This window comes from Podarcis cretensis (genome assembly GCF_951804945.1).
Source record: "Podarcis cretensis genome assembly, chromosome: 6".
In the NCBI taxonomy this organism is placed as follows: domain Eukaryota; kingdom Metazoa; phylum Chordata; class Lepidosauria; order Squamata; family Lacertidae; genus Podarcis; species Podarcis cretensis.
The window spans coordinates 44,362,094-44,387,886 of NC_137175.1; the positions used below are offsets into that span (position 1 = coordinate 44,362,094).

A 25,793-nucleotide genomic window follows, 5' to 3' on the forward strand; every position below is an offset into this window, starting at 1 on the left:
AGGGAATTTCCCTTTAAAAAAAAGGGAAACATTGACAGCTATGCATTAAACCAGGAGAAAGAGCCAGACCCATGTAGAAATCCCCCTTTGTATATACATAGATCTGCGCTTGGGCATTGTTTGCTTCGTCTGCATTTTGTGTGCGTTGCTTTTGAGTGCGGGAATACATGCAGATGTGTATGTGTGTGCATGTGTGTGTGTGCGCATGCATATACACGTGGGTGTCCATGTGTGTTCTTCCTCGCAAGTACTTCCTTTCCCCATGCATATACACAGTGTGCCCATCCATCCCTTGCTGATGCTGCATTGCTCCCCTGAGTCTCCTTCTCAGAGCTCTGTCCAGTTCAATTTGCAATTTCTCACATGAGTCAGCCTCTCTCCCTTCCTATGGGAGAGGCCATTTGGTAGACTAATTGCTCTCATGGCAAGTCAGCAAATGGCTACCGTTCCCTTGCATTTGCTCAAGGCCAATTCCTTTCCTTCTCATCACCTGCTGCTTTTTTGCTCCTGGATTCTTTCCCATATCCAAGCGCATATCTGCACCAGCTCAGCCGGGCCACACCCTCACCAGAAACTAGGCCAAGCTCCAGAGTTTCAGTTCTCCTAATGTTGCTCCATAAACAGAGCCCTTTAGGCACCAGACTATAACGTCAGGGACAGGGGAAGCTGTAATGCTCTGAATAGCGTAGGACTCCAACTTCCACCAGCCCCAGGCACCATGGCCAGTGAATGATGGGAGTTGTAGTCCAGTAGCCAAAGTTTCTCCATTCCTGCAACAACTGCAGGAATGGAGTTTGTGGTCGTCTGCAGAGAAAATCCAGCACACAAGTACTTCCTTGTATGCACAGGCTCTGCACAGGTGTCCAGTATATCTGCACCATGCCAGCCTCCTGCTGCCTTGCCGCTCCCCCTCCAGAAAGGGCAAACTTCGAAGGCCAGTGGATCACTACTAGGAATAGGGAACAAATTGTGGGGTGTATCATCTGGTTCAACGTTTGTTCATCCTGCACTGTTCAATGCGTTTCCCTGTCACTTTCCCATCCCTAAAAAGTCCATTTTTAAAAAGTGATATATTACACTAGGATGACAGAGACCATCAATTCACTCTAATTGGTGAATCCCTCTCACAAGAGAGTGACAGTCTGGAGGCCTCCTCAGTCATAATACCCAGTTTCACCAACACCCAACAGAAACGGTTTTCCCAATAAGAGAGAAACTCCACTGTTTCAGAAATGCTTCTTCCTAGCAATTTTGCTTTAGGTTTCTTGGGGGCGGGGGCCGTCCGTCCTCTTTATTTTTCCTTTAGCACAAGTTCCATTCAAAGTGTGTGTTTCCCAGCAACCAGCCAGTAGGATATAGACGATGCTGTTAACTGAAGGGCAGGAGCTCACAATTCCCATTGATTTAGATAATCAGTTTAAATATTAAAACAGCAGCAGAAGGGAGATAAAAAACCCTTAACAGCAGAGATTAAGAAAGCAGTTTACAGAGGTGGGTATTTTGACAACATTCTGTTGCCCCACCTAGTGGCTCAAGGAAGAAAAGTGCATACTGATTCTCTTAAAGGCACTCAATTCTGTCTTGCATTGTGCGAGCAATACTTTCCACTTCTTTGTAGGCCCAAATATTGCAGTGAGGTGGGGGAGACCCCATAAAACTTTTTAACAATGACAACAGTGATGGGTGTTGCTGTCCAAAGAATGGTGCTGAAATAGGTGTTTAAAATTATTTCACTGGAGATTAAACAAAAATTCTTGGGGAATTTGTTGCTTTCTATTGCTTTTTTTTCTAGGAGAGAGTAGAAAGAAATTTAAAGTGAGGAGTTGGGGATTTAAGGCAAGATCTGATACCCCTCACCCTGTAAATCCATGCCAGTAACAGAATACATGCCAGTTCTTCTAAATCCCCCCTTAATGTTCTCTCTCTCTCTCTCCCCCTCTCTCCTCCTCCTCCTCCTCCTCCAGCATCCTTAACCTCTCTCTCCTCTCCAGCCCAAACAATGGGACTGCTAAATGGAGATTTCACTAATGAGGTTTGGCTGCTTCACATAAAATGGATTTAGACAATCACTGGTGACCCACCTTCTATGTGCATTATGACACAGCCATGTGTACTTCTTATCACTCTGCTGTAGACACTAAACAGTGTTTTGTGCATGAGAATTGCATAGAAACCCAACAGATCTTGTGGGCTTTCGGGGCAGAGAAGTGTGTGATTTTGGTTGAGCAGAATCACTGCAGGAGAAGAAGAAAAAACAAAGTGAAATGTTCCCCCCTTCCCTTTCTTCTTTGGCTTCCTAGAGACTGCGCACTTAAGCAAAGGGATTATATTCTCCTCCACATCATTTCCATCTAATTGAATTTAGCAGAAGGTTGGTGCTGAATCAAATGCTTCTTGATGTTTCTTCAGGCTTCTGTCTATCTGAAACAGACTTTCCATGTATTTATTCAACTTTAAGAACAAGATCTTAAGGAAGAAGTTACAAAAAACACACAAACATATGGGCAAATGTGATCTTTGAATTTATTCTTCTAATACATAATTTTAAAGAAATAGATGACTTCTCCACAGATCTATCAGGCTGGATTTTAATGTAGCTTCTGGGGCAGATTGCTATATCGCAGATCCTCTGACCTGAACCATTCAAATTGTGTTGGAGCTTCCACTTTTATTCCGTTTCATAGCAATGTAAACTTTGCAATGCAGGTTTGAAATTGAGGGATTTGACCACCTTTTTATTTTAAAGAGTAGACCCAGCCTACCTACTTATTATCTTGGGATCTCACCTCAACTGTCCCATCAGCACAAGGATTGCCTCCACCTGTGTGTGCCCTATCACCCCAAATTTGTTCCTAGGAACCCTGAAAATAAATTTACAGGGGGAAGGGGGGAGTTCCATTGGCCAGGCAGAAATCTTTGCACTAATGGGACCATTTACTTAGTGCTAAAACCAACCTCATGCAGAACTTGTCTGAGGCTGGGGGCGGGAGTCTTGTTAGAATAAAATTATAAACTCAAACAGAAAAGCAGACAGTCTCTGGTGGCCCCCACCCCAAGCTTAGCCCTCCGAGGTCCGGGGCAAGTGTACACAATGCCCCCTCCCCCTTCCCCGCTTTGCATGGGCCTGGCTACAACCCCGCCCCCCCAGGATTTAACCTTTAACTTTCATTAGGTTAACAGAAATCAATCAGAAGTATTTAGAAAATTAATTTTCACTTTAGTTTGTATTTTAATCAAACGATTGCACACGCATACCATTAATTAGAAGACTCCATAACATATTAAAACCTCCCATAGCAACGTTGATAACATAATTAAAAACAAGCTAAGAAGCTTTCAGTCTACAAGACACAATAAAAATGGGTAAAAGGAGGCAGAAAAGAAGCAGACTCAGGCACCCATTCTTGAAGTCCTGCAATAATCCAGCTGGAACAGAAACAGTTCAGGGAGAAGAGGAGCCAATGGAACTGATCGCTTTGCCTGACCACAATGGGACCAAATCTTAACTCTCCCTCCACTGTAGCCTGCCACAACCACATAGTGCATCTGAGCACATGCCAAGTGTTTTCTTCTCAGCACTAAGCAATTACAACCTGCTCCATTATCACACATTTAGGGCCAAATTGCATGTTATGTGAACAGCATATATGTGTCTTTAAAAGCAGCTGTTGTTTTTTAAAGCTGGAGATGGCTTAGAGGCAGCTTTAACCTTTTAGGCACATTGTGGTCCTGATCCAGATTGAGTGTGTGTTCATGCATGCAACAGGGGTTCAAAAGCTACTAATATTTTCCTCCCACATTAAAATCTATGGCAGCAACTACTGGAGAAATAAGGTGGTGTTTGTACAAATTGAATTTTGAAGCATGAATTTTGCCAGGATTACAGTGTTTGAAGAGGGGGCCACCTAATGGATTCCATGTGCAATAAGTATTTCTTTAGTTTTGGAATATAATAGTGACACGGAGGCACCAATGTTTTGGGGGCCCAGGGCACTTTTGGAAACTTGAGAAACTGTTGTGAGCACCACACACACTCACACACATCACACAACCACACACACTTTGCAACTGACCAATCAATGACATACCATGTAGCCCCACCCACCACTGCAACAATGCAACCTTCTGATAAGACACAATTCCACACAATCACATTCCTTGCAATCATCCTCCACAGCACTCACTCACACAATCCTCAACCACACAGCCCTGCAACCATGCAACGCAACACAACCATACAATACATGCTCTACTACCACACACCTCATGTAACCACAGAACTCCTCCTGCTCCCACAGCCCCACACACCCTTTTCAGCCATACAATGAGAACTAACAATTACCAGTACATTCAAAAAAATCATTGCTGCAAAAAAGCTACTTTCATGTTTAACAGACCCTAATATTTTAATACACTTGCTTTTCAAAAACCAGGAAAATTAAAGGATTAAAAATATATATGCTGGTTTAAGTCCTGAGTTGACTCAAACTCAACAAAACCAGGAAATTAGAAGTCAAGGTCGACACCTTAACAGCTGGGCCCCTCCATCAACCACGATGTTGTTACAAACTGTGCTTTCTTACAACTTACCCTTCATGCATCCCTCCCTTTTCCTTGGTCCTTCAGGCCCAAATCCAGAAGGGAAGGATGGTGTGCCTGGGACCAGCAAAGACATCCCACATTGTCCTGATTCTGTAATATCTGAGCCTTAGACAAATTCTCCTGTGTGTTGATCCAAGCCTACATGTAGGCTTGGAAGCACACCAGCTGCATCCTCCACAAGAGGCCCTGATTTGCACAAAAGGCTGTGTTATTGTGCAGCACAATTAATATGCAGCAGATACTCTGCCAGAATAAAGAGGGTCGAAAGGTCAGGACCCAGAGGGGGCATCTGCAGAAGTGCAAAAAGTCCCCAAACTACAATAGCAGCAGGTGGTGGTGTCAGGCATGGGGAGTTTGGTGGTAGTGGTGGTGGTGGGGAATCAAGAATGGAAGGTCAGCTACAGAGCAACCCAGGGATCCAGAACTGGACTAGCTGTGAATCTTGAAGAAGATGCTTTAGAATAGGATGCCAAGTCAAAAAGCTGCACAGAGCCATTACTTCATGGAAGGAAATTGCAAGGTGGAGTCTCAGAAAAGGAACCTCAATTGATCTGCCAATCTTTTCTAGCAAATATCTTGACAGTTGCACATTAGGATTAAAGGAGAAGGAGAAGAAGATGTACTGAGTGAATGCTTAATTTTTTAAAAAATAGCACTAGAGTCATTGATTCGTCTTCCCAGCACTGGCAAATCAAGGATTAATGGTGCTTATGCAGCCCAGCACCAGATATACTCAAGTAAATGAGAAGGACTAAGTTGAAAAAGGGAGACAGTGGAGGCAGTTCAAGGGAGCAGTCCAGCAGCATCACTATCTTCCTGGCAGTTAAATTCATACCAGGGTCACTTTCTCTTGAAATCTGTTCCCCTTAGCCTTATGGTGCCAGCTGGAGGTGAATGGTTGCTGCTCCATTCAGTAGAAGCGGCCTGTGGGCAGGCGAGGCAGGCAGAAATAAGCACTGGGGAAGAGGCTCAGGTTGATGGGGTTGCCGTCCAAGCGGATGTCCTCCAGAGCCCGGCGGATGTGGCTGTGGTCCCTGCTGTCGCAAAACGTGTCTACGTGCATGGTCTGGATGTTGTTGTTCTAGGGAAGGAAATTGAGAAGGGAAGACGATCACCAGGTGGGACTGGTGGAGGAGAGTGGGGGGGGGGGGAAATCACCAACACTCATAGATCAAGAAGAGGCTCGAAGTTATTAGTGTTTTCCCTTGTTCTGAATTCTGAAACTCCATGGGAAAAGCAGACCAATCAGTAAGCCTTGGGGGCATGATAGCTAGCTGGAAAGGGCCTTCACCACTATAGACCAGGGTGGACTACAACCTGGACTTCAAAACACTTAGGCCTGATTGAATGCATCCAGGTCTCTTGCGGGGCATGGTGTTGGTCATGGAGGTTGGCAAGAGACCCCATTTAGGGTTCAATCGCAATTGCAAGACAGGGAAAGAATATCAGTAGGTACAGATCACATGCAATTAGAGAAATAATGGCAAAGATAATGCATGAGCCCACATTATAACTGCTCCTTTCTTTTTAGCAGTAATCCAAAAGGAAATGAATGGCAAATGACTGAGTCTCTCAGAGGCTTGTGCTTTGGCTGTTGGTGTCCTCTCTCTCTCTCTCTCTCTCATTTAAAGAGTTCATCGTCACTCTCTCACCTGTAGATGCAAAGACCTCAGTCTCTCAGGCAGCAGCATGGGGATGTAGTCCAGTATGTTGTCAGACAGATGAAGGAACTCCAGCTTCTTCAGATCCTGAAAGCAGAAGGAAGAAGGACCATCAGCCCTTTGCCTCCTTGAGTGTTCAAGTGAGGCATCCCTGGATTTTCAATGAAAATGTGAGATTTCAAAAGAAGTCAGCTTGGCTAGGCCCTAGCAGATTGAAATCCAGGACAAAGCAGCTAAGGGTTCGTGCAGGGGTAAAAATCTAACCCAACAGGAAGCTGGACCTTCACAGATGATAGGAGGAACCCAACATATTATATCAAATTGTGGGTCCTCATAAGGATGTCAGAGAATTCCATCCTAAGCAGCCATTGGAGCAGATATTGCTATAGTTTGCATATTTACCTGTTCAACCTGTTACCTGTGTTCAACTGATGGTGAGTGGGTGTGTTCAAATCCTGCTTTCTCTGGCAAACCTCTAAGCACCCAGCCAACCTAATAGGATTTAACCACTGCCCCATCTCTGCCTCAATCAGCAAGTGCAGGTGTGAAATCAATAACAGTGACAATAATTATGACAGAACTTATGAAAAAAATATAGCAGACAGACAGCAAGATGCTGGGAATGAACTACAGCAGAAAACAAAGGATGCTGATTTTTATGAATAAAATTATGAATAAATTTTTATGAATCCATACAGGTTGGAATAGAAATGGCTGCCTTCTTACCTTTAAGCACCCAGGCCAAGAGACAAGCTCAACAAACAGATGACAAAAAGTCTTGGGTGCTCTGGAGCCTGCTAAACGTCTGTTACATAGGATGTAGTACAAATGAATATTGATTTTCTACAGCTTTATATTGTGTTTTTTTTGTTTGTTTGGATAAAAGATAGGCATAAAACCCTTCATGCATCCCTCCATTTTCCTTGGTCCTTCAGGCCCAAATCCAGAAGGGAAGGGTGGTGTGCCTGGGACCAGCAAAGACATCCCACATTGTCCTGATTCTGCATGCTTTATATTGTGATTCTGATGCTTTGTATTGTGTTTTTTTGTTTGTTTGCATAAAACATAGGCAAAAGGTTAAATGCAGAGACCTCAAGGTAATAATAAGGGAGCCCCCATCCCCAGACCTTCCTGAATTCCACTGCTGGGTTCATCACCAATGGTTAATGTCTAAAGCAGGAGCAGCCAAAGTGATGCCCTCCAAATATTGATAGACATCGCCCCCAATAATCTGCTATGCTGTCTGGAGCTGATGGGAGTTGGGACAACATCTGGAGGACCCCACGTTGCCTACTCCTGTTCTAAAGCAAATCAAGAAACCACAAGGAAAGGGCTCAAACCTGGTGATAATTCGCCCAAATCCCAGGTAGGGCTGTAGTGACTCAGTGACATGGCAAGTAGCTGCAATCAACAAGATTGATCAGCCTCTATAGCTCAGGTCCATTAAGAGTTCCACAACACCAGGGGCAATCACTTTGTACCCTAGATCATGTGAATGCTTCACTCACCTTGTCTGTCCCCACTCCCCAGCCCCAAACACTTGTGAAATGATGCAGAACATCCATGTAGAACAACCTTCTCTTACCAATACGGAATGAGAACAATCAAAAAAGGAGCTGCAAATAGTAGAAGGGGTCTTGATCTAGGCCTTGCAGCATTTGAGAGATGCTCACCTTGAAGGCTTCTGGTTGAATGCCTGCACTCTGGATTGCATTAAAGCGGGCGTCCAGCTGCACAATGGAACTGGGCAATTCAGGCAGGGAAGTCAATTTGTTTTCAGGAAGGACAAGCTCTTGCAAGGAAGGCAGCATCCTGAAAGTGTCTTCATCCACCCAGGAAATAAAGTTGCTCGTGAGGTCAATTCGTTTCAATTTTGCTGTGAAAAAAAAAAGTTTTGGGAGTTTTGGGAGCCAAATCACAGGTGATCACTTGGAAATCAGTTCATGTGCATCACTACCATAGTGTTTCTTATTTTAAATAAGCCCACGCATCCCTTCCAAGAGAGTGAGAGTAGACTGGGATGCCCTTTCGCATTGGTGATGCGATGATTGATGATAGCCCCTGTGCAAGCCCATTTCTGCATCATCTGCCTGTATTTGTCTTTCTCTAGGGCTTTGATGGGTGTGGACTGAAATACTGAGCCCCCTGGTATTGTAACAGGATTGTATCCAGTGCTATGCCAACAAGTTTCCACTGGTGCAATGAGGCCTTCTTTTCCTCTCCTCCCCACAAATCTGCTCTTAAGAGTACCTCTATTTCTCCTAAGCTGATTTGGGGGGGGGGCAGACAAGGGGCTGGAAAAGGCACAACAAGAAGAGGAAGTTCTATTGCACCAGAATTGAATATGACCTCTTCTTTTTTTAAAAGAATCAAAATGAAATTAGCTGTTCTGACACTGATGTCTCACAAAACAACTTGCTTTCAACACACAGCCCAGGAACTGCACAGCTGACGGGCTTTGTGAGCATGTTCTCTTCCACCAGTTTCCCCTGGTATTAAACAGTATGAGATGCTAGCAAAATGCCAGCCTTTTCTTTTGGTATTGGCTCAAAACCTTCAAAGGTGAAAACCACATTCCTCTTGAGGCTTTCCACTGGCTGAGAATAGTATATTAAAGGTAAAGGTAAAGGTACCCCTGCCCGTACAGGCCAGTCTTGACAGACTCTGGGGTTGTGCGCCCATCTCACTTAAGAGGCCAGGGGCCAGCGCTGTCCGGAGACACTTCCGGGTCACGTGGCCAGCGTGACATTGCTGCTCTGGCGAGCCAGAGCCGCACACAGAAACGCCGTTTACCTTCCCGCTGGTAAGCGGTCCCTATTTATCTACTTGCACCCGGGGGTGCTTTCGAACTGCTAGGTTGGCAGGCGCTGGGACCGAGCAGCAGGAGCGCACCCCGCCGCGGGGATTCGAACCGCCGACCTTTCAATCGGCAAGCCCTAGGTGCTGAGGCTTTTACCCACAGCGCCACCCGCGTCCCTTAGAATAGTGTATTACAAGGTCTCAAATGTATGTGCCTTGCAGAATTTGGGCAGTCTTTTCCACCTCCAGATCCTGGCATACTTATTTGTTAAGGGAAAAAAATCATTTGGGCCACAGTTATTTGGGGCTAATGCTTTGCAACCACGAACACGAGGAAGCCTTTGTGCCTTACATATGCTGGCACCTGGCTGCAGAACAAGCAAAAGTCCTTAGGTTTTCTTTTGCATATAGAGCGCAGCCTTCCTGCTGCTCCCCGAGCTTGTGGGGTTGGCAGTGGGGGGAAGCCTGGCTTTCCCCCATTGCCAGCCCCAAAGAGCAGGTCGGGGAGCAGCTCCCGCTGCTCCCCGGGGCTGGTGGTGGGGGAAGCCCGGCTTTCCTCCATCCCCCTCCCAAAGAGCAGGTCGGGGCTGGCAGGGGAAGCCCGGGTCCCCCCCCCCCAGCCCCAGGGACCACACATTCACTCCATAAGACGCACAGACATTTCCCCTTAGATTTTAAGAGGGGGAAAGTGCGTCTTATGGAGCGAAAAATACGGTACACATAATTTGTGCACTAAAGATCATATACGACAGGAGTCAAATTAACATCAGGCTGTGCAAGAGAGAATAGTTTGGTACTCATATGAATCCTATTCCAGATCTTTATTTGTTTTACATATGGTCGGAACTCAAAATGGTTGCCCAGTTGTTAATGGACTTGGGGATCAAAGGGTGAGTTCACTCAAATCCCACCAGGATGGGATGAATGTAACCAGGTTATGTCCAGATGAACAGTGAAACTGGCTTTGAGTGATTGCTTCATCACATGCCCAGACTAGTAACTCAACTCACAGTTATCACTGCAGAATCCATTGTGATAGCACATAATAAAGGTGGATATTGTTCCAGGTAGTGCAGCAATTATGTCATGCTCACTGCAACCCAGATTTTGCCCAGATTCATCCCATTCACATTTTCCAGCACACTTTCGGCCTGTTCACACATCCATTTAGCATTTGATAGCCACAGGGAAAGCCTGTAGGAATCTAGCCTATGCTGTGCCAGCTCTATGTGTCTTTCACCACGTCGCAGAATTTGTGGTGACATGCCTAAAACCAAATTCCTTTCCCACTGCTGCTTCTATGCACCTTGTGGTCATGAAAACAGGGCCTGATTGGGTCAGATTCTTGGCTTGCAATCTGGCAAGGACCCAATCGTCTTTCAGTCTGCATTATGAAATAAGAGCCAGTGTGAAAACAGACTCTGGTATTCAGATACCCACTTCCAAGACAAGCGTGTGGCAAACACATTTCCTATTTCACCATCCGGAGAGTAGAGAGGAAGAGCAGAGAGTTGCACAGGTGACTTTTCTTGTAACAGACAAGGCTGCCTAGATGGGATGAAGCAGCTTGCAAGTGTGAGAACTGTAACCAGAAGCCCTAAGGAGCATAGCATACCAAGTCCGGTGAAGTCGCTGGCCTGAATCTTGCTGATGTGGTTGAAGCGGGCATAGAAATAGGTGGTCTCCAAGGGCAGAGGTGGAATGTGTTCTAGATCAGAGTCATCACAGTACACAGAGGTGCTGATGCACACACAGACCAAACAGGTGGGAAGACCTAGAGACAGGGTAGAGAGTGCTAGTTAATGTGGGCCTGCTCAGTGCAAGAGTTTAGGAATGGCTCTGCACAGAGATGGAGAAATTCTTGCTGAACCCAGTAATGATATATGTGGTGGGACAAAGCTACAGAGCTGCTCTCCTGAGGCCAGCACTGCTACAGCTTAACCTGGATTACACTGGGATGGGCCAGGGTGGTGGTGTGACTGTGGATGCACAAACACACCAGTAGAGGAAATTGGGTGCTCTAGCTGGGGTATCCACATCCTGGCCACCCTGCCTCACCCCAGCACTGCCCAGGTAAGCTGAGCAACACCATTGTCAAGAGACTGGCTCTGTAGCTCTGCCTCACCATTTGGGCTGCTAGTGGTTGAGCTACAGTTTCCACCATTCCTAAGCATGGGCCATAATGGCAAGGGCTCAAAGGGAGATGGAGTTCAACATCTGGAAGGCCACAACTTCCGTATCTCTGCTTCAAGGAATAAGACAAACATTTAATTTTTAGAGGATTAGAGCTACTGGACACATCCATTCTTTAAGTGCTCACATTTTGGTATTACTTTTTTTAAAAAAATGCATTTTCCATTTTTTCTATTTACACATCATACTTTCCCATCATGCATTGTTTCTGGTATTACTTTTTTAATTGAAATGATGTTGCATTTTACTGTGTTCCTTTGTTTGCTAAACCGATCCTGAGAATTCTCCAGTATGTGCATGACTACCCATGACCTGAAAAATCTTGTTAAACATTTGTCTCTTTTGAAAGCCATAACACAGTGAACTGTCAACTGGACATTCATTTTATTATTTGTGTATATTGAATGAATTAATGAATCTTTATTTGCATCATCCACCAGCCATAGCAATAAAACAAACAAAACATATATTTGTATTATTACAACAAACAGCAGCAGCAACAACAACAACTTATTACTTACACATACACCCCATTTGACTAGGTTGCCCCTGCCACTCTGAGTGGCTTCCAACATAATAAAAACACAGCAAAACATCACACATTGAAAACTTCCTGATACAGGGCTGCCTTCAGATGTCTTCAATAAAGTCAGATAGCTGTTCATTTCCTTAACATCTGATGGGAGGGCATTTCACCGCCACCACTGAGAAGGCCCTCTGCCTGGTTCCCTGTAACCTCACTTCTCACAGTGAGGGAACTGCCAAAAGGCTCTTGGAGCTGGACCTCAGTGTCTGGGCGGAGGTGGACATGCTCCTTCAGGTATACTGGTATATATTTATACCCCACTTTTCCCAAAGGAGCTCAGGCTGGCATACATGGTTCTGCTATGCACCTCACCAGGTAACCTTGAGCCAGTCACTTGCTCAGTCACACTTACTCTATCCAGGCTGCCTCACAGGTATGTTGTGGGGATAATACAGGGTGCAGAACCTTGTATTCTGCATTGAGCTCCCTGAGGAAAGGGTAAGATTGAAATGTAAGAGATAAATGATAGATCTGCTATTTCTCCTAGACTCAAATATTTTCTGAAAACCGTGGGCATGGGATAGAAGGAATTGCCATTCTCATTTTGCTATCAGGTGAGAGGACGACCAAACAGCAGGCTGAGTTTAAAAGGCAAAAAAGAGGAACAAATGAGTCAATTCCAATTAAAGAGACGAATCACAAACCACTAGTCCAAATAGCTGCTTAGCAATGAATCAGCCTGGGCCAAGTCCAATACAAAGGGTGCAATATTGCCTTATTAACCTTATGGTGTTACCTCAGGAATTTTGTTTGGCCTTTCATATTCAGAGAAACCCAACCGAAAGGAAATGGGAGTTATTTTTGCACTGAGAAATCATTGCTGCTGTTACGTCTGGAGCCAACAGCCCATTGCAGAGTCAAAGTGACAAGATTCCAGGCACCAATTAAAACTGCTTGAGTATTTAAAATAAAAAAACCTCCTATTCAGAGGACTAAACAGACTCCAAATCTATTAGTGGAGGAGTTCAAAGCAGAAAGCCAACAATTTCGCTCAGCCTACTACTTAATTTGTCCCAGTTCAGAGTGGCAGAAAATGAATAAAGATATTTATCCCTCGCTACAGGATTTTAATTGTCACTAATCTAATTGCTACTCTGTCCGATTTTCGCTGCGTCGCTGCTCATTAAAGTCTTGGTGCTTTGCTGGCGTTTCTGTTTGTTTCTGAGCAGCTCCTTTATCAAGCTTCTCTCCTGTCTCAAACAAGGAGCCCAAGCCTGCTTGCTTTTTGAATGTACAAGCAGAGCAAATTTTGCTTTCTTTCCATCTGTTAGATGGATGGGCATAGGGCAGAGAGGGGATGAGGTGAAAAGAATCAGGCGCCTCTTTTAAATGTTCAACAATGTGTGTTTGTTTATCAAAAGAAATGGGAGCTGCTTTTCCCATCAATTAAAATACTCAAAACTGGCATGCAGTTTGAAAAAACAACATAAGGACAACAAAGGAATACAAAAATAAACCAGGCAAGATATAAAAGCTGGCAGCAGAGATAAATACAACACTAGCAGCACCATTCCCTTAAAAAGAAAAAAAGAAAAAAGCAAGCTTTACTTGAACAGAATTTTTTGTTTTATGGTGGAAGAAGGATGCTTATTACCATAATATATTATTCATTAAATTGGTATAGCACCCTTCATCTGAAGATCACAGGGAGGTTCACAACAGAAAAATACAAAATGAGAACACAAAATACATAATAAAATACACAATAAGACAAAAACTAATCAATAGTCCCACAAGCACATTTAAAAGGCCACAGAATATTAATCAGCCAAAGACTTGGTTATAATGAAAAGTTTTCACCTAGCACCCACAGTTATGAAGGAGCCAGGTGAGCCTCCCTGGAGAGAGCATTTCACAAATGGGGAGCCACAGCAGAAAAGGTCCATTCTTGTGTCCATTTGTGGAGGAGGCACACGAAGAAGGACCTCAGAGGATGACCTCAAGGTCCAGGTAGATTCCTATGGGAAGAGGCGGTCCTTGAAGTATTGCGGTCTTGAGCCATTTAAGGCTTAGGTCAAAACTAGCACTTTGAATTGGGCCCGGAAACTAATTGGCAGCCAGTGCAGTTGGGCCAGAATTGGTATAATATGCTCAAACCATCTTGCCCCGGTGAGCAACCTGGCTGCTGAATTCTGCACCAGCTGAAGTTTCTGAACCATCTTCAGAGGCAACCCTATGTATAATGTGTAGCAGTAGTCTAACCTAAAGGTTACCAGAGCATAGATAACAGATGTTAGGCTATCTCTATCTAGATAGGGGCACAGCTGAGCCACCAGCCCAAATTGATAGAATGTGTTCCAAGCCACTAAGGCCACTTGAGCCTCAAGTGACAGCGAAGGACCCAGAAGGATCCCCAAGTTGAGTTCCCACTCCTTCAGAGGGAATGTAACCCCATCAAGAGGAAAGAAACAATCCAGTCTGGGGAACCACCCAATAACAGTGCCTCAGCCTTATCTGGATTGAGCTTCAGTTTGTTGGTTCTCATCTAGTTAGTCACTGAGGCAACACAGTGGTCCAGCCCATCTACTGCTACACCTGCAGATGTGAAGAAGTCGAGCTGCACTCCAAAACTCCCGATAACCCAACTCGATGTTTTCGTGTAGATGCTAAATAGCAAGTCTGAAGCAGATGCTGCCGAATATATGCAGATTGTTTAGGGCTTTGCAGGCAAAGCTGATCAGGTGTTTAGTGATTTATTTATTTCTACTTGTTCAACTTCAATAAGCTTTTCATATTTAGTGATCTGTTGCTTTTAGACTGTTTCTTATTTAACCATCACTTCTCCCCTTTGAGCTAAAGACAAGGAAGCTATCATCACAGCGAGGACCCAAAAGAATAAAGGAGCCATTCATTCCCAGATGTGACAAAACATCCCTTCCTTGGGCCTTCAGGTATTGTGTGATGCCTTAAGCCTGACATGGCACTCCAAACAGTCATGAATTGTAACTATTGAGGAACCCATCCTGTACGGATATGAAGAAACACACAGATGCTTCACATTCCTCAAGAGACCTCATCATTACAACTGGGGCAATATTTCACCAGCTGCTTCACGCTGAAATTTCCTGCACAGCATATGCCACCCTTATCCTTAGTTTTTGTTTCATGCAGAAAGACTAATGGTTTTGAGTGACAGTGTTTTACTCACCCTGATCTGTTATGGACCCAAACAGGCTTGGTCCCTGAGGCCTGGCAGCCGTGGATGTTGGTGGGCTCTTTTGTGGAATTTCAGTTGCCCCAGTTGTTGTGCTCAGAGGCCCTGCCAAGCTCTTGGTAGGAGGAGGCAGGGTGCCAACCTCAATCTGTAAGTAAAGCAAGGGCCTTGTGATTGCATTAGTTAAGATGCTCAGCGTCCATTTTACAGAGGGGGAAACCGAGTCATACATAGGCCAGAAGTTTCCAGGTTGGTCTTCTAAGGGCGATTCATACATAATGATGTTTTTCTTCTGCACACAAACACTTCAGGTGTTCCTTGCTGGGGTAATGTTACATAGTCTAATGTTCCCAGCAGCTGAAAGGAAATGTCACCCTTCTTGTGGAAATTGCAGTTCACCATATTAGAGGCCAGTTGATTATCACAATACATTTCTTTATGTATGGATGCAGGGGTCTTGATCTGGATCAGGACCCTGGTAGCAGTGGGTAGGCAGAGAGGGAGCCTTTAACGTTTTGTCACCTGCTGAAGTTCTGACCAAGATTTGTGTCTGCTACTTGCATTGGGAAGAAAAGCTCTCATTTGCATGACTGGACATTTTTCTTCCAATGCAAATAGCAGTTGGGGGGGGGGGGAATCCAGACTAAGGTTGTGCTGGTGGACAAAGGGTTAAAACCTCCTACCTGCATATACGGGGGCCTCAATCTGGATCGGGTACCTTTTTATATGAAAAAATTGAATCATTCAATTAATTGCAGAAACGGCATCTCATTTAGTTTGGTTCTGAGGGCTAAATCATAAGTTACATTAATATGTTGCTTTAACTAGTAAATGTAGGTGGTTATGAGAGGGGGCGAGGGTGACAGAATCGGAACAGAACAGTGGCATATGGAGAATTTGAAATCTTAACCCTCCTCTCCTGCAGTCTCCGAATCCCGCTTTTGGTTGCAATTGGAGGGAATCTCCCTTTGGTTGGAGCCATGGCAGGGGAGGAGAAGGTCCCCCTCCCAGCATACTATGGTCCTGATCTGGATCTCCCCACTCCTATTGCAGTGGCATGCAGTTGCTCTTTAAGACTTTGGTCTCCTTAAGCCTATTTATGGCTGCCTATGAACTGCCCCAACAGTTGGTGAACTGCTTTGGTGAAGGATTTATAGAGAGTACAATCTATTGCAGCTAACAATGTAAGTATGGGAAAAGGAAACAAATTCTGACTGGGTAGACAGTAGAAGACAGGTGCACAGCTAATTGAAATTGCTGCCGACAGTTGAGCTCCTGGGGTAAGGTGGTAAAACCTGAGAAGCTGATGCCTCTGCACAGGGTGACTATATCTACATATAAGTGTGGACACACTGTACACCCAGAATTGTGATTTGGCCGAAGGGTAATCCAAATTCTGCAAGCGGAATACACCAGTTTGCATGTGTACACTACATACACAACCATCTGGCAAGAGTTAGTGGGTTGTTAGAAAGGCAGAGTATGAATATTGGGGACAGCTAAATTATTGGGAGGCACTTAAAGCTGCGATTCTGAGCAGGACAAACAATCTGCTGAATAACAGATCTCACATTTCAGTGGCAATTCTATAGTACCTTTGATGCCAGGTCCCCGTAATCGTAGTTCTCTTCATAGTTACTGAGATCGATGACCTCTCCATAGTTGTCCAGGTTGAGGTCATAGTTGCCTAAATCCAGGCTGTCATAAGTGGCAGATCTGTGCTTCTCCTTCTTCTTTCCATCTTCCTTCAGTGGAACAGCCAGAGCCAGAGCCAGGGCAGATATTATGCCCACCAAGGCTGCAGTCTGCATCCTGTGCCTGAGTGGGGAGCAAGAAGAGCAGGAGCACCATAAGAAAGCCAGCACGAGGCGAGTACCATTCCTTGTTCTGACACAGACTCTTTGCCATGCCCTTTGGCATGTTGGTCTACCTAAATTAAATTGAAAGGAGCTAGCTTTTGAACATAAACTGAGTGCTTTCCTTCCACCAATGAGAAAACACCACCAAGACCCTGGTTCCCCATGAATCTAGAATTCAGGTTTGCAGTGAAACCCTCACACTGGGTTCCCCTTACAGAGTCCCTTTTTGAGAATGGAGGGCAAATCTGCCTGGCGACCTTGGGCTAGTCGCTTCCTCTCAGCTTAACCTACCTCACAGGGCTGTTGTGGGGATAAAATGGAGAGTGAGGGAGCCACGTACACCACACTGAGCTCCTTGGAGAAAAATATGGGATATATGTGTAATAAAATAAGATAAAGAAATAAAACCATGGGTCATTGGCTTGATCTAGTAGGCTCTTCTTATGTTCTGAGGCAACGGTTGGCTGAGGGCAGACTGAGGTTGGTTTGCCCTTCTGGAGCAGCCTCCACTCTCTGCGGCAGAGCCAGATCCTAAGGAGCCTCAATATTGTTTTCTGCTCTTCCTAGCACCACGCTTCCAACTCTGCCTTCTCAGTAATCTGGCTGCTGCTTTTTCCTGCTCCAACTCCTCATCAAAGCCTCCACTTTAGCTCCTTATTACTATACCTTCCAGTGCTTTCAGAGACCGCCTGACCTTGCCCTGCGGCACTTTCAAAAGGAGCTCCACTACAAGCTTAATAAAGAGCTTGCAGGCGGCGGGGAGTGGGGGGGGGGGACACAAGCAGTGGAGGTTCACAGCGCCAGGGAACAAATGGCTGAAGCTTCCAGCCCTGAGGGGATTATTAATCTCCTTCCCCTTTCAGTCATTTTCATGCCTGACTGCTTTGCCGTGCAGGAGAGGCCCAGAGCAACTTCACCTCTTACTCACAAGCCAGATTTGACTGCAGCAGAAAAGGACGTTCAGACCCAGGGTGGCAAAGCTTCAGAAAGAGGGAGTTAAAGCTTCCGCTGCCACCAGTGGGAATGCTGAGGCATCATTAGCAACTTGGTGAGTTGCAGACAATAAAGAGGATGCTTCTTCCTAAGGTCTTAACCTGCATTTTTGCTCCCAGATTGCCAAGTGCATGAACCCTGTCAAAAGCTATTTTGGTTCAGTTCACAGCCGAGGGAATGAAAGCATGACTAGGAGATGCAATAGCTTATCATCATCATCATCATTATTATTATTATTATTATTATTATTATTATTATTATTATTCCCTGCCCATATGGCTGGGTTTCCCAACAGAATATTAAAATACAATAGTCCGCCAAACATTAAAAGCTTCCCTAAACAGGGCTGCCTTCAGATGTCTTCTAAAAGTCTGGTAGTTGTTTTTCTCTTTGACATCTGGTGGAAGGGTGTTCCACAGTTTGGGTGCCACTACTGAGAAGGTCCTCTGCCTGGTTCTCTGTAACTTGGCTTCTTGCAGCGAGTGAACCACCAGAAGGCCCTCAGTGCTGGACCTCAGTGTCCGGGCAGAACAATGGGGGTAGAGACGCTCCTTTAGGTATACTGGGCTGAGGCCGTTTAGGGCTCTAAAGGTCAGCACCAACACTATGAATTGTGCTCAGAAATGTACTGGGAACCAATGTAGATCTTTCAAGACTGGTGTTATGTGGTCTCGGCGACTGCTCCCAGTCACCAGTCTAGCTGCCACATTCTGGATTAGTTGTAGTTTCCAGGTCACCTTCAAAGGTAGCCCCACATAGACCACATTGCGAAAGATAACTAGATCATGCACCACTCTGGCAAGACAGTCCGTGGGCAGATAGGGTCTCAGCCTACGTACCAGATGGAGCGGGTAAACAGCTGCCCTGGACACAGAATTGACCTGTGCCTCCATGGACAGCTGCGAGTCCAAAATAACTCCCAGCTGTGCACCTGGTCCTTCAGGGGCACAGTTACCCCATTCAGGACCAGGGTACTAGGCCACCACCTCCCTTCCCAATTGGCAAAAAAAAAAAAAAAAAGGATCCAAAACCTTTAAGGGAACAGGACTAGAACCCATAGCCTTGGCCACCTACAAAGAAGAGGTCCACAGTGGTTGAGGCATTCTGAGTCTGGTACAAAGTTTCCCCTCTGAACAATGTGAGGAAGAGACAGAGACTGAGTGACAGAATTCAAAACTGATTAACTTCTCTTGGAATAAGAATCTGTTTTGTTCGGAAGATGCCAGTGCTTGGACAGCAGCCATTTTTGGATCGTAATGTGTTTGCCAACGCATTTATTCCATCTGTTTGTGTATTTATGATTATTAATAATAATGATTATATATATAGAACCATCAATGTACATGGTGTTTACACAAGCCTAGGTGAATGCACACATACACACAAATTCAAATATGTTCCCACAGCAATGCATCACATATGTCCAATACTTGCAAACAGACACAGAAGCTCGCCCACAAAGCATACAAGAAGCCTACATTACATTTACTTAAGCTTGTTTCAGGCACAATTACAAATGCTGGTTTTAACCTTCAGATCCTTAAATGGTTTGGGACCCAGATATTTGAATCTAACCTTTAGGATCTGGAAGAGCTAACTTGTTTTTTAGGAACCCTTGACTTTGGAGATTTGTGTTAAGTTGTGGGTTGACATAGCAGACGACACAGCGATTTCTCCAAAGCAGCTCTTTATTTTGTAAGCTGGAATCGAACTGACTGCAAACAGCTCAGCCGGCCTGCTTTTATAGGCAGCCGGCTGTCAACATTGTAGCAACAACAGCCCAGAGTTCCCGCCTAAAATAACTGACGTGGACCTGAGTGAAAACTATCTACAGACCTGAGTGAAAACTATATACAGTATCCCCCTACTGGCCCAGGGTGAAACTTCACTACATAACACCCCTCCCCACCGAGATAAGGCGTTAGTTACAATCATAATGGTTTCCTTATATACAGCACTACGCGTAATGGTTCAATTAGGCACAAAAGCATATCGGTTACATTTCCCATACTTAGACCAACAGTGATACATGTCCAACAACATAGTCCTTTAAATAAGTTGGGCGCTTGGGAACTCTGCCAGACCGCCGGGGACTGGTAGCCAAGTCCGGAGGGCCACACAGTTCTTGCTGAGGCTGTGGTGCGACCCTAGGTGGCATTGGAACCAACTCCCCTGGATCCACTGCTGTGGGTGGAGCCTCCGCAAGTGGAGTGGTCTGAGTCTGTGGTAAGTCTGGCAGACCCTCTGAAGCGGCTTGGTTCGGCTCCACGCTGGCAGTTTGCGAGGGAGGTGTAGGTGGGGCCTCGCCATCTATACGTGTCTCTTCTGGAGCCGCAAGCGCAGTTGGGGGCACTTCGGTAGTGTCCAAGTCTCCAACCCTGCGCCTAAGCTGGTCTATGTGCCGTCGCCACAAGCGTCCATCTTCGAGTGCCACCTAGTACGAGCGAGGTCCAGTGACTCCCACTACTGTGGCTGGCACCCAAGGAATGTCCCCCACATAGTTCCGGGCAAAGACCTGGTTTCCTGGGACAAATGACCGTGGCGCGTTGGCACAGCCTGGGGGTTCAGCCACGGCAAAGTCCGGGTGTAGCCGGTCGAGCGGTGACCTGAGGTGGCGGCCCATAAGCAGTTCAGCAGGACTCCTCCCTGTGGCCGCATGAGGGGTGATGTGTTGCACGAACAAGTATTCGGCGACCCGCTCATGCCAGTCTCCCCGGTCCTGCCTCTTTTGCCGAGCGCACCATTCTTTCCGCTTGCCCGTTGCTGGATGGATGAAAGGGTGCTGTTAGGGCATGGCAGATGCCCAGTCCCAAAAGATACCGCTCAAACGTGCCTGACGTGAACTGCGGTCCGTTGTCAGAGACAAGAACATCAGGACACCCATGCGTTGCAAACAGGCCTCGCAGCACCCGGATGACAGCTTCGGTAGTGGTGGAGGGCATCAGGGCGACCTCCAGCCGTTTGGAATAGGCGTCCACCACTACCAATCGAACTGACTGCAAACAGCTCAGCCGGCCTGCTTTTATAGGCAGCCGGCTGTCAGCATTGTAGCAACAACAGCCCAGAGTTCCCGCCTAAAATAACTGACGTGAACCTGAGTGAAAACTATCTACAGACCTGAGTGAAAACTATATACAGTATCCCCCTGCTGGCCCAGGGTAAAACTTCACTACATAACAATTTGGCTGATAGCAACAGGGGAAAGGTCCTTCTTCGTGATGATGCTCCCAACCTTATGGAATGCCCCCCCCCCTTTCGATTTGTCAGATATGAATGACATTTATGTCATTTAAATGCCACAGCTGATGGTTTTGTTTAAGGTATGGTTTTTATATACTGTGGTTATACATTTGTTATACAGTTTCTACTTGATTGGTTAATTGCTGCTGTCTTTCTTACATTGTATCGCCTTTGCGGTTGCGTGGGGAGTGGTTCTTTAGACTTTTGCAATGCAGTGTTTACTTCAGTGAACCACCTTGTAGACCATCAGGCAGGAAAGTGGTATATAAATATTTAAATTTATTTAAATAATAAAATAGGCACACACATGATTATTCTACAGGAATGCATATGTGTAGGTTAAAAAAAGGATAAAGGACGACTGGATGGTTAAGTCCAGTCAAAGGCAACTATGGGGTTGCGGTGCTCATCTCGTTTTCAGGCCGAGGGAGTTGGCGTTTGTCCACAGACAGCTTTCCAGGTCATGTGGCCAGCATGAGTAAACCGCTTCTGGCACAACAGAACACTGTGATGGAAACCAGAGCACATGGAAATGCTGTTTACCTGCCTGCTGCAGTGGTACCTATTTATCTATTTGCACTGGCATGCTTTCGAACTGCTAGGTGGACAGGAGCTGGGACAGAGCAACGGGAGCTCACCCCGTTGTGGGGATTTGAACCGCCAAACTTCTAATTGGCAAGCCCAAGAGGCTCAGTGGTTTAGACCAGAGCGCCACCCACATCCTAGCATAGGTGCACTCACACATCTGTGTGCACACACGGCAACATACACAATCCAGACAGAACACTTGTAAGCATATAAAAGCATTATCAGAGGCACTCTCTCTCTCTCTCTCTCTCTCTCTCTCTCTCTCTCTCACACACACACACACACACACACACACACACACACACACAGTCTTTCATTGATGGGTGGATGTACATATCTGAGTAGAAATCTGTAACATCTATTTCTGCCCCCCCCCCATGTGTACATACAGACACATGTAAATTTAACCCTAAAAGAGAACATTTAGAAAGATGCCTTTAAGTGAGCACTGTGGTCATTACTCCCCACAGATCTTCCATTGATCATATCCAGCATTGGGAATATCATGGCCAGCTTTTGAGCCTCACACTGAAGGAAGAACTCATGCTTTGTGTAATAGTCCCAATCCCTGGGTAGTTTCCATGCCTGTAACTTCTCTGAACCAAGCCTGAAAGATCTTGAGCTCTGCTTGTTAGCAACGAAGAGGGAAGGGGGGGGGGGGAGCAAATTATTGGCATACATACCACTTTCGCTGCTTGCCTGCCTTGAGAGAAGAGGCTCGGTGTTTCTGTAGCACCAAGTGTGATGGGACTGAAAAGCTTTTAATGAGAGTGGTGGCGGTAAGGAGGGAAACAACTGTGCAGATGTGAGGGGTGGGCAGGGGCAGGCAGAAAGGTCAGCCAATCAGGGTGATGATTAGTCAGCCCATCTGTCACCAGGCTACCCCTCCTCCCATTTTACCCCCCATGGCTACCTTAACAAAGTCCACCAGAAAACAAACATGCTCAGTTAAACCTTTTCTCCAAGAAGCTGGTCTTGTTGTTGGGATGAAATGCTGCAGGCCTGGGAGTGACATTTCAGACTTCATTGCAATTGTGTGTAGGTTTGGAAAGTTGGCAGGTGGGCTGTAGTGTGGGGATGATTTCAACTCACACAGAACACCCTGGGGACATACACTGCTTCTGGGAACCTTCCTAAATACAGTGGTACCTCGGTTTACGAACTTAATTCATTCCGGAAGTCTGTTCTTAAACCAAAGCATTCTTAAACCGAGGCGCGCTTTTCCTACTGAGGCTTCCCACTGCCCTTCCACCATTCGGTTTCCATTCATTTTCCAGGACAAAGTTCGCTAACTGGAACACCTACTCCTGGTTTTGTGGAGTTCGTTCACCAAATAGTTCGTTAACAGGGCTGTTCGTAGACCTAGGTACCAATGTATTTCAAATTATATTAGTGCCTGCCTAAAGCATACTACTACTACTACCAATAATAATACTATAGCTCTTACTTGCCATAATGGCTTCTTAGGGTTATTTTTAGGGTCATGGTGACCTCCAAAATGCTAGTATTGTATGTCTGTGTGGTGGTGGGAGGGATTCAAGCACATAATTTTGGCTTGCTCAATTAATGTGGATTAAATTGCTCTGCCGCCCAAGCAAGGCAGGTGATATATAGATTAGATAGATGATAGATAGATAGATAGATAGATATAGATAGATGATAGATGATAGATAGATAGATAGATAGATAGATAGATAGATAGATAGATAGATAGATGATAGATAGATAGATAGATATAGATAGATGATAGATGATAGATGATAGATGATAGATAGATAGATAGATAGATAGATAGATAGATAGATAGATAGATAGATGATAGATAGATAGATAGATATAGATAGATGATAGATAGATAGATGATAGATAGATGATAGATGATGATAGATGATAGATAGATAGATGATAGATGATAGATAGATAGATAGATAGATAGATAGATAGATAGATAGATAGATGATAGATAGATAGATAGATAGATGATAGATAGATATAGAGATTAGATAGAGATAGATAGATAGATAGATAGATAGATAGATGATAGATAGATAGATGATAGATAGTGTCAGAGCTGCCTCCAGGTCCCAGCTCACAGAGGACCAACGCTAGGCTGTAGTTATGTACAAAAGTCTTTATTGAGGTTCAGTCTCCATTTCAAAGCCGCAGCGTGCAGCTCTACGTCCCGAGCTTAGACCGGCGAAGTCCTGTCTGAGTCTCCTCCCCCTCCACACCAGTTTAAGACTCTCGCTTTGCTCCACCTCTTCCTAAATTCCTTTCTCCTCTGGGCCCTCCTGCCCGCTAGGGTCTCATCCTTCCTCGACTCCTCTGACGCTGACCCTGACGATTCTTGCCCCTCCTTCCGGCGGGCTTTAGGACCTGGTTCCCTATCCGGGCTACCTTCTGTGCCGCTCGCCTGTACCTTTGAACTTGGCGCGCGCGCCCAGCCTGCAACTTTCCTCTTAACCATTAACTCGCTCTCCGATGGAGGCGTGGTCCACCCTGACTCATCTTCTCTCGCTGGTGGTGCATATGTGGGCTCTGACACCTGGGACTCCTCCCCCCCACTACGCTCTGGTGGGGAAGCTGGTCCTGATTTGCAACTGGTGCTCTGGGAGTCCCCGCTGGCCCCTTGCTTCTGGGGTGTCCCCCTTGGGTCGCCCCTTGCCCTGCCCATCGGCGCCCCCTTCTGTGAATCTTCCGATTCGCTGGAGAGGCTCATGGAATCTATCGGGCTGCTGTCATATTCTCCTACGCTGCCCTCGGATTGCTCCCCCTCGCTTTCCATCTCCTCTCCTCCCTGCGCTCCCGCTGAGTCCCTGACATCCATCCCCCCCTCGAAGCCCCCCCTTCCCCCCTCCCCCTCCTCTGGCGTGGGTTCCGGGTGCTCCAATGCTGTGGGGGTGCATGCCGGATACCGGTCTTCCCCCCTGGCATGCTGCCAGTCCGTGACGGGTACATCGACGTCGCTCTCCTCCGCTTCCATCTTGTTGCCGGCGTGCTCGAAACCAGGATCCTCCCCCAACCCGTCCATGCCCCCTTGTTCCCCCATTTCCTCTGGGTAGTCTGCGTGCCAGGGCCCTCTGAGCAGTCTCCTGCGCCACTCCTCCTCGGGTTGAGTGTCCCACCAATAAGAGCGCTCCGCACCCAAGTCTGAGACCGACCCCTCCGGCGAGGTAGTCTCTGGAACCGTCTCCTCAACCGAGGAGAACCCCTGAAACGTACTGGCTGAGAGTGTGGGGGTGAAAAGATATTCGTCAAAATAATCCTCCGGCATGGGCCTGTGTGGGAAGAGTGCGTGGAACTCGTCTTTGAGGTAGTGCTCCTCCACCGCATAGTACGGCACCCAGCTGTTGGCGCTGGCCGGGGCACCTTCCCTTGCGATGAGATATTCGACTCCCTCTTCCCCCCATCTCGAGTCCAAAATCTCCGTCACCTCGTTGAGTGGCCCCGCCCTCGGCGACCCCCCTGTCATGGGTGCATCTCTAAGCGGACTGGGAGCTGTTCCTGGCTCCTGAAACCTGTGAGGTGCCTTGTAGGGCGTTAGCACCGATCTATGAAAGACCGGGTGCATTCTGGAACCCTCCGGTAGTGTCAAACGGAAAGCCACTGGGTTGATCTGTGCCTCGACTAGGTAAGGGCCCAACTGCTTGTGTCCTAGCTTCTTCTTAGCTAAGGACCTGGCCGGCACTGCCTGGGCCGCTAACCAGACCCAGTCCCCTACCCGTATGTCCTCCCCCACTCTTCTGTGTTTGTCTGCTTGCATCTTGTATACGTGTTTTGCTAGGTCTAACTGTCTACGGAGCTGTTCATGGACCTCCTGTAACTCCTCTGCCAATGCCTCTGCTCCCTGTGGCTCCCCCTCCCCCTCTTTCTCTAAGCCCGGGAAGGTCCTGGGATGTCGCCCGTGGTTGGCAAAAAACGGTGTCACCCCCGTGGACACGTGTTGTGTGTTGTTGTAGGCAAACTCGGCCAGGGGCAGATAGTCCACCCAGGTCGAGGGTTGCTGGTTGGCGTAACATCTCAGGTACTGCTGCATGATGGCGTTGACCCTCTCCGCTTGTCCGTTGGTCTGCGGGTGTCTTGCCGACGCTAGGTTGACCTTGACGTTCAGGATCCCC

The 25,793-nt window shown here is 46.4% G+C and overlaps 1 protein-coding gene across 1 annotated transcript; it reads right to left on the minus strand.

Annotated features, from left to right (window-relative positions):
• Positions 1 to 2,564: 2,564 nt before the first annotated feature.
• OPTC (opticin) lies at positions 2,565 to 23,241 on the minus strand. Its single transcript, XM_079982383.1, has 7 exons — positions 22,359 to 23,241; positions 16,591 to 16,813; positions 14,990 to 15,143; positions 10,678 to 10,836; positions 7,937 to 8,139; positions 6,255 to 6,350; positions 2,565 to 5,683 (listed from the first exon to the last, which is right to left on the minus strand). The coding sequence occupies exons 2-7, from the start codon at positions 16,804 to 16,806 to the stop codon at positions 5,513 to 5,515; spliced, it is 999 nt and encodes a 332-aa protein (XP_079838509.1). The 5' UTR covers positions 16,807 to 16,813; positions 22,359 to 23,241; the 3' UTR covers positions 2,565 to 5,512.
• Between the last annotated feature and the right edge of the window lie 2,552 nt (positions 23,242 to 25,793).